The sequence below is a fragment of the Mycteria americana genome, chromosome 4, assembly GCF_035582795.1.
Source record: "Mycteria americana isolate JAX WOST 10 ecotype Jacksonville Zoo and Gardens chromosome 4, USCA_MyAme_1.0, whole genome shotgun sequence".
NCBI classification, from domain to species: Eukaryota; Metazoa; Chordata; class Aves; order Ciconiiformes; family Ciconiidae; genus Mycteria; species Mycteria americana.
The window spans coordinates 89,112,709-89,120,624 of record NC_134368.1 but is presented as its reverse complement, the minus strand read 5'-3'; the positions used below and the strand labels follow the sequence as shown (position 1 = coordinate 89,120,624).

Sequence of the window (7,916 nt, the reverse complement as noted above, 5' to 3'; positions counted from 1 at the left end):
CACCAGAACGATCCCTTTGCTCTTCAGCTGTAAATACATACTAGAATAAACTCTGTAAATTATACAAAAAAAATACATCTTTTCCATGAAATCTTTCTTTATAATAAATAAATGTGAACACGTGTGTGGCTGATCGCTGTAATGTCCCGTGTCTGTTTAGGTTTTCAGTCTGTTGATTTATTTTTAATCTCCTGAAAGAAGGGGGGAGTTCCTCGTCCCCTCAAGGTCGGAATAAATAATGCATGAGGAGGGCCTCCCTCCCCATTCCCCATTCCCCCCCCCTTCCCCTGTCCTCGCCGTTTTTTTTTTTCCTTTTCACACAAGAGTTCAGCCTAAATTTCCACGCTTGCATTCAGCCCTCACAAAGCCTACAAATTATACAATGACTTCTAACCTGGACCCCTAACAAAACAATTTACTTCGTGGGTTTTTTTTGTTGGGTTTTTTTTCCTTCCCCCCCCCCCCCCCCAATCCCAAGGGACAGATGGCAAAAGGGGGCGCGGGGAAGAGGAAGGGGGGACACAAAAGCCCCGGTGACAGATCTGGGAAGCCGGACAAAGTGCACAACGGAGAGAGAGAGAAAGTTTGGCTCGGCAGGTGACATTCCCACAGATGCCACCACCGGCACCGCCCCGGGGGGAAGCCCCCGGGAGCGCCGGGCCGGGCTAGAGGCAGCGGCGGGGCACCGGCACCGGCACCGGCGGGGCGAAGCGGCCCGGGGCGGGCGGCCAGTGCTCGGCGTCCGAGGCGGAGCCGGCGGGGCTGGCGGGGGATAAAGTGCAGGCGTACGGGGAGGCGGAGGGCGCGGGGCTGGCGGAGCCGCCGCTCCAGGAGGAGGCAGGCGAGGGGCTGCCCTCCCCGGTGCCCGGCCCCCCCCCGCCCGCCGCCGCCTCGGGGCCGAGCCGCGCCGCCCCGGCCAGCCGCAGGGTCTCGGTGAGGGCCCAGATGTAGTTGTGGGCGAAGCGGAGCGTCTCGATCTTGGTGAGCTTGGCGTCCTCGGGGAAGGTGGGCAGCACGTCGCGGAGGGCGTCCAGCGCCGCGTTCAGGTTGTGCATGCGGTTGCGCTCCCGGTTGTTGGCCTTCAGCCGCCGGCTCCGCTTGATGCGCTGCGCCGTCTCCGCCGTCCGAGCCGTCCGCGGGGCTCCGCGGGTCCGCCCCGGCCGCCGCTTCCCCTCCAGCCGCCGCAGCCCCCGGGCGCCCGGCGCCTCGACGGGTCGCGCCGGCGAGGCGGCCCGCAGCTCCTCCTCCTCCTCCTCCTCTTCTTCCTCCTCCTCCTCCTCCTCGGCGCTGGACGGCAGCGAGGGCGAGGGGGCGGGCGAGGCCAGGCCCAGCAGCAGCAGCTCGTCCTCGGCCGGCGGCGCCAGGCCCTCCGCCTTCACCAGCATCCTGCGGGTCGCGACGGGACGGGTCTCGACGGGACGGGTCGCGACGCGCTCCTCTCGCCTCCCGGCCGAGCCGGGGCGACGCTTGGGCGGTGTAACGGTCCGGCGGTTTGACGGGGCGGCGGGGGGCGGTGTGTGTGTGTGTGTGTGTGTGTGTGTATGGTGGCGGGAGGGGGGGGGGGGGGTGTGTGTGTGTGAAGCGCGGCGGGGGGGGTGGGGGCGCGGCGCTGGCACGCGCCCCGGGGCGGCGGCGGCGGCAGCGGAGCGGCCCGGGGCCCGTCGGCTGCGTGTCTGGCACACGACCCTCCTTAACACCCCTTATATACCCGGCGGGGAACAATCAAACCTGCCCCCGCCGCCCCCGCCGCCCCGCCCGCGCCTCCCGCGCCGCTTTTCAGGGCGCCGCCGCCCCCCGGGGCCGGGGCCGGGGCCGGGCCGGGGCCGCCGCCGCCATTGGTGCCTCGCGCTCGGCTGGAGCGTGCCGCTAATTTATTAATGAATGGGGAGGGGGGCGGGGGGGGGGGCGCGAGGCGCAGCTGGCCAATCAGGGCGCCCCGCGCGCCACGCGCGCCGGAGCCGGCTCCCTTTCAGCCGCTCATTCAGGGGCGGCGGTGGCTGCGACGTGAGGCCTCATCCCCTCCCTAACCCCAACCTGGGGGGAGCCCCCCCCCGCCTTTTTGGGGGGAGCCAAGGGAAATAACGTGTCCTGCCGGGGGGGGGGAGGCGGAGGTGGGGGCTGGAGGGAGACCCCCGAGGGGACGGGGACAGTCCGGACGCAGAGCGGCGCAGGGGAGAGGCGCTTCGGTAAGGGGACACCCTTATTAATACACGGCTTTTTCTTTGGGGGGGGGGGGGGGGGGGGAAGCGGCCTTTTGCGGCTGTGATATCGGGTGCTATCACCGATAGCTGTGATATCACCGACAGCGGGGATGTCGGGCTCCCCCGGAGGCAGCGTGCCCCGGGGGTGCACCTGCTCCCCACGGCCGGGTGCTGCGGCTCGGCCGGTCCAGCGGCGCCTGGGCTGGCCTTGCCTCTCCCCCCCCGTTTTCAGCAGGTTTTGCAAGGAGCCGAGCAAGCCCGAGGAGGGAAGAACCATCCACGCGCCTCCGGCATCTGTCTTTTGGCAGTCGGGAAAGCCGCGGCCCCGGCGCACGGGCTGCGGTGCTCGCTCCGTGCTGTCAGCTACAGCTGTCGGACACAACACAGGCTCAAGAAGGCTTTTTAAAAAAAACCAAAACCCACAAAACCAAAACCCCACAACTTGTCAATCTACCAGGAAAGCCTTCCCTCCCCTCCCCGCTTCTCTTCCAGACCACCCTCTGGGGCAGAAAGGCCCCGTGAATAGCCAGGCCTGGCGACATGCCCCCGGGGTCAGCGGACTCGCTCTGCCTGACAGACCCACGGGGAAGGAATGACACAAAACGAAAACCCTGGCACGGCGTCCTCCCCGTGCCGAAACGCCGTCACCGAGGCGCTTTGGGGAAGTCGCGCTTTGAAACAGAATTTGCAACCGGTGGGAAAAGCCCAAAATAGATGAAAGAACGAAAATCTCGGCGAACGTCTCGCCGAGCACACCGCAAACCCGCACACAGTTCAATCCCTCGCTCTTGCTGCCCACTGAGTTCGTGGCCCCCGTCTCGCTCCCTGCAAGAGCGACCGCGGCCGGCTGGCTGCCTCAAATTCGGTCTGCTCGAGCGTTGGCTTTCACGGTCCGGCTCCGCGTCCTCCCCTCTGCCGTTCCGCAGCCGCGGGCTGTGTCTGGATACAGCCCCCTCTAAGATCAGGGCCTGCCCACTCGTTATGATTTAGCTCATCTATTAGCAAATGTCTGTCACTTCCCCGAGAGATTTTAACGCTCCCCTCGCCTCCTTTTGAAAAGTGGCAAATCCGTAGGTCCCCTTGGCATCCCGGGAGAGTGACACAAAGGGACCTTCTTCTTCTTTAGCACCTTAAAGCGCGGAGCAGAGTCACCTGTGACGGGGCCGGCCTGTCCCTCTGCCCCCACCCCATTTACCGAGATTTCTGTCCTTCCATCGCTGATGTGAAAGCGAGGGAGAGGTTAGGCGGAGGCGCGGAAGCAGTGGGGAACGGTGGCAGGAGGGCACAAGCCCAGCTTTTGCCAGACCCGGGGGGTGTATAACCCATCAGGGTGCCTTTTCGGGGTTTGGCCCGATTCCTGCCACCAGCCCCCCCCCGGATGCAGCGGTTTTCTCCGCAGGGTTGAGCACAAGGTGACCGAGGATGAGTCCGGCTACCGAGTCCTCGCAACCCTCCTGGCATGGCGGGTCCAAAGAGGCACTTGTGTGGTCCACGGCTGGCCACGGCAGAGCGAGGGCCGAGCTGCTCGGCCGAGAGCCGTGGGACCAAGAGCGGCGGGGAGAGGGGGCGGCGGGGGCAAGGGAGTCGTGCTGCTGCTGCTGCTGCCCACTGCCTGAACTGTCCTCCAAGGGTCAAACTGTTCAACTTCAGGCCCTTTGCCAGACTCAATCCTACTTTACGGGAACAAAAGCCCAAAGTAGGCGACGATCAAGAAATGGGAGCACAATGATTTAAGCTTATCACACAGCCCAGAAATAAAGGACACTGAGCTTGTGTGCAGGAGAGGGGGAGACCTTCAGAAAGGCTTTGTTTGCTGTAAGAAGATTGAACTCTGAGGCGACCCAAATAGCCCTAAAAGTTTAGGGTCTGTGTTGCTGAGAGACCTTTGGATACAGCCCGTCCACACTTCGACCTCACAAGTTGTGAGACAGCATTAATGCCTTGCCTGCCCCAGGTGAAGGGGGTGTGACACCCCCCCGGGGAAAGCGGGGGGGACAAAGCTGCAGGGACAGGATGGCCTGACCCCTCCCAGCTCTGCCTCCCTCACACCCGCCGGGCCCGAGGCCCCCCGTGGGTCTCCTGAGGGTCTGGGGGACCAGGGCTGCCCACACCAGGGTACCCCCTGCCCCCCAAATCCTGGGGTGCCCAGCTCTATAGCAGCACCTGCAAACCCCACGAGTGGGTTGGTTCCGCTCCTAAACTGGGGGTCAGAATACGTCCCCACCCAGCCTGCTATTCTGGAGGGGAGAAATCGGGAGGCTGCTGCAGTGTCATCCCCCCCCTCCCCAAAGCCAGGTCCTTCCTGAACCCCCCGTGCACGCTGCAGCAAAAAGTGCTGCAGGGAGGGACGGGACGGGGACCAGCCCCCCGACTCCCAAGCACTAGCAAGTTTGGGGTTCGTTTTGGGATCAACCCCCCCCTCAGAGTGCTGCCCCGGCATCCTTCCCTGGCCACCCCCCCCGGCAGACGAGCCCCTCGTCGGGGGCCGATTGTTCCCGGCAGATTTGCATGGCAGGTGCAGGCCTGCGGAGCGATTTTGCCATCCCGAGCCCCCCCCCAAGAGGGTTTGCCTCCCCCCCTTGTGAAAAAAGGCCACCGGTGCCTTCCTTTCCCATGAAGAAGAGAAGAAGCTTGAGGATCGCGTGAACACGCTTCAGTTTTCTTATTCTTTTCTATAGATGTGGGGAAAAGAACAGCCGATTGTGTGAAAAACCCGGTGCCTGCAAAAAGGGACATTGGCCATCCAGGCGAAGGTGCGCGAGGGAGAGCACTAATCGCTGAACCAGGAGACAAATACGATTACCAGCTCCGAGCCTTGAGTCAGAAAGTCTCATAGACTTTAAGATGTTAATCCCCAACATAATCCTTCCTTTGGCGTGTAGGAATAGTGCAGCCACAAGAGTTGTTTTGTTATTTATATTGGCGTTTAATAAAACTCAGCCAGTGGTGAATGGGCTGCCCACTCTCCAATGGTAATTAATTCCCTATTTCAGTGACCCAATTGTGCTGGGATAGAGCAGTGGGACAGTCCCACTGCCCCAACCCGCCTTTGTGCAGCTACACGGCTCTCGTGCTTCAACAGCTATGGAAACTCATTCTTTTGATGTCATTCAATGAGTTTTCCTTGGGCATCTTCTAAACTTCAAGGACCCTTTTCTTTCTCGAACGCCTGAAAAGCAGGACTAGCTTGACCACCTCTGTAGAATTTAATGATTTGGTGAAAGGGCCTTTTTTGGGGGTTTGTGTAAGGAAAGAGAGAAAGAAAATTTGGCAGGCTGCTATCAAACGGGGGGCTATCCAAACTCGAGCGCACTGAACTCATTCAGCTCCTAATTTATACAGGTCTTAAAAGCCACTCTTCCTTACTCAAAATACTTCGGGGCTTCTCTTAGCCAAGGCATTTCTAGAAGGGATTTGCTGGTAAGCAGACACTGTTTCACACACGCCACAAATTCAAACCAGGCTGCGGATGAGTCCAAATCGTCTTTTAAGAAGGCATTTCCATCCACCAAAGGGAAAAAACAACAAGATCCCCGCAATCGGTTGTGTTATTGTTAAAAAGCGTGTCTGGGGCTTTCTCTTTTGGCTCGTAGGCAGAGCGGTAGCGGTGAAGTGGCCGCAGAAGGGGTGTGCGAAGCGAACCCGTGAAGAACATGAAGTAACCCTGCAAAGCCGCCCCGGTACAGGCAGCCTCTTCTATGTCTTTATACACACTTCCAAAAAAAAAAAAACCCCACCCCAAAAAAACCCCTTCGCAAGTCACAAACAATTCAGGATTCAACTAAGAAAACACAGAGTGAACCATATGGCCGGGGTGGCTCGAGTTGGCTGCATTTTCCCCCAGACAAAGAAGGGATTGAGAGTTGAAGGAAAGGAGAAAAAAACCAACTTTCCGGCTGATGAAGCTGTTGTCTGGAGGCAATGATCCCAAATCTCAAGGCTTTATTCCAGGCTCCGACTGAGACGTGATATGTCATATGATTAGCATCTTTCATATTTACAAGAGTAGTACGGGCTGCCAGTCTTTAGAGAAAGGCGAGAGAAAGAAGGGGCATATGCTGAAATGGATTTAGCATTTGAAAGAGAGAAAAGAGAGCGGATAAATACACTTAAACGAGGATTTAGTTTTACTCCCGTTGAGTTCTAATGGGTTGTTGATTGAGATTTTAGGGAGCTGTAACAGCGGTGTCAGCAGTAATTTAAAGGCGCTATTCAGCCCTCCGCTGCTCCTTCTTTTTTCCCGCTTCGCCTCCAGCCGTCTCTCGCCGCTCTCCTTCTCCACAGCCAGGAGCGCTGCGGCGGGGGAAGGCCGCGGGCCGCCGCCGCCACACCCTCCCCCCCCCCCCGGGGTCTTTCCCGGGTCCCTCCCGTTACCGGGGTCCTTCTCGGGTACCTCTCGCTGCCGGGGTCCTTCTCGGGTCCCTCTCGGTGCCGGGGTCCCCCCGGCTCCCCCCCGGGTCCTTCCCGCGTTCGGGCTCCCCGCGGGTCCCTGCCGGCTCCCTCAGCGGGCTCCGCCGGGCGGGCGGCGCCACCTGGCGGCGGCGGGGGGATCCGGCCAGCTCCCGCCCGGCCCCGGGGCGGGGGGGGGAGGATGGACACGGACACGCGGGACGGGGACCTGTCCGTGATCAAGGTGACAATTCTCGGTGTGCTTTGCACCCGGCAGCAGGGACATCCTCCACTAGATCAGGTCGCTCAGAGCCCCGTCTAACCTGACCTTGAACGTTTCCAGGGATGGGGCATCTACCACCTCTCTGGGCAACCTGTGCACCCTCAGTGTAAAAAATTTCTTCCTTATGTCTAGCCTAAATCTGCCCTCTTTTAGTTTAAAACCATTACCCCTTGTCCTGTCGCTACAGGCCCTGCTAAAAAGTCTGTCCCCACCTTTCTTATAAGCCCCCTTTAAGTACTGGAAGGCTGCTATAAGGTCTCCCCACAGCCTTCTCTTCTCCAGGCTGAACAACCCCAACTCTCAGCCTCTCCTCACAGCAGAGGTGTTCCAGCCCTCTGACCATTTTCATGGTCCTCCTCTGGACCCGCTCCACCAGCTCCATGTCTTTCCTGTGCCGAGGAGCCCAGACCTGGACGCAGTGGTCCCGGTGGGATCTCAGCAGAGCGGAGTCGAAGGGGCAGAATCACCTCCACAACCGGCTGCTGGGCACGCTGCGGTGGTTGCAGCCCATGATATGGTTAGCTTTCTTTTTTTATGGTTGATCTAATAAAATACGAGCATAAATCAACGGGCTGTTTCTCACAGGCAAGAGCCTGAAAAAGCCCTCTTAAGAATGACATCTCAGAAGGGGTTTCAGGCGGATACAAAACAATATGTTTTGCCTTCGTTTCCAAACACAGCAATGAGGTGGTTTAGGGTTCTTACGTATCTGTTCGCCCTTGCAGATAGTAGGTATGAAATTAATGCAGAGAAGTAGACAGATACAGGCCTCTTGTTCCTACAGGTGATGATTTTTATACCGCTTGGTGGGACTTGCTGTCCAGCGTGAGCTGCGACTTCTCAGGGAGTGGGACGCTGGGTTACGGCTCATGGTGAAGGGTCAATGCCATGCTGGGGAAGGCATGTTCTGCAAGAACTGTGGCCTTTCTGGCAAACAGCAAGAAAGCATTGGTTTATAGCTGGAAAAATTCACTTGCATGTCACAGGCATAAACTTTTTTTTTTTTTTTTCAAGGTAGAAAAAAAGGTATAATCCCTAGAAAA

General features: G+C 59.3%; 1 protein-coding gene across 1 annotated transcript; it reads right to left on the bottom strand.

The window, feature by feature from the left end:
* Window positions 1–307: 307 nt before the first annotated feature.
* NEUROG2 (neurogenin 2) lies at window positions 308–1,385 on the bottom strand. Its single transcript, XM_075501247.1, has one exon. The coding sequence runs from the start codon at window positions 1,383–1,385 to the stop codon at window positions 666–668; it is 720 nt and encodes a 239-aa protein (XP_075357362.1). The 3' UTR covers window positions 308–665.
* Window positions 1,386–7,916: the final 6,531 nt, after the last annotated feature.

What these genes read in the sequence shown, in the direction of transcription:
- NEUROG2 (XM_075501247.1), bottom strand. Translation starts at nt 1,385, where the DNA reads ATGCTGGTGAAGGCGGAGGGCCTGGCGCCGCCGGCCGAGGACGAGCTG.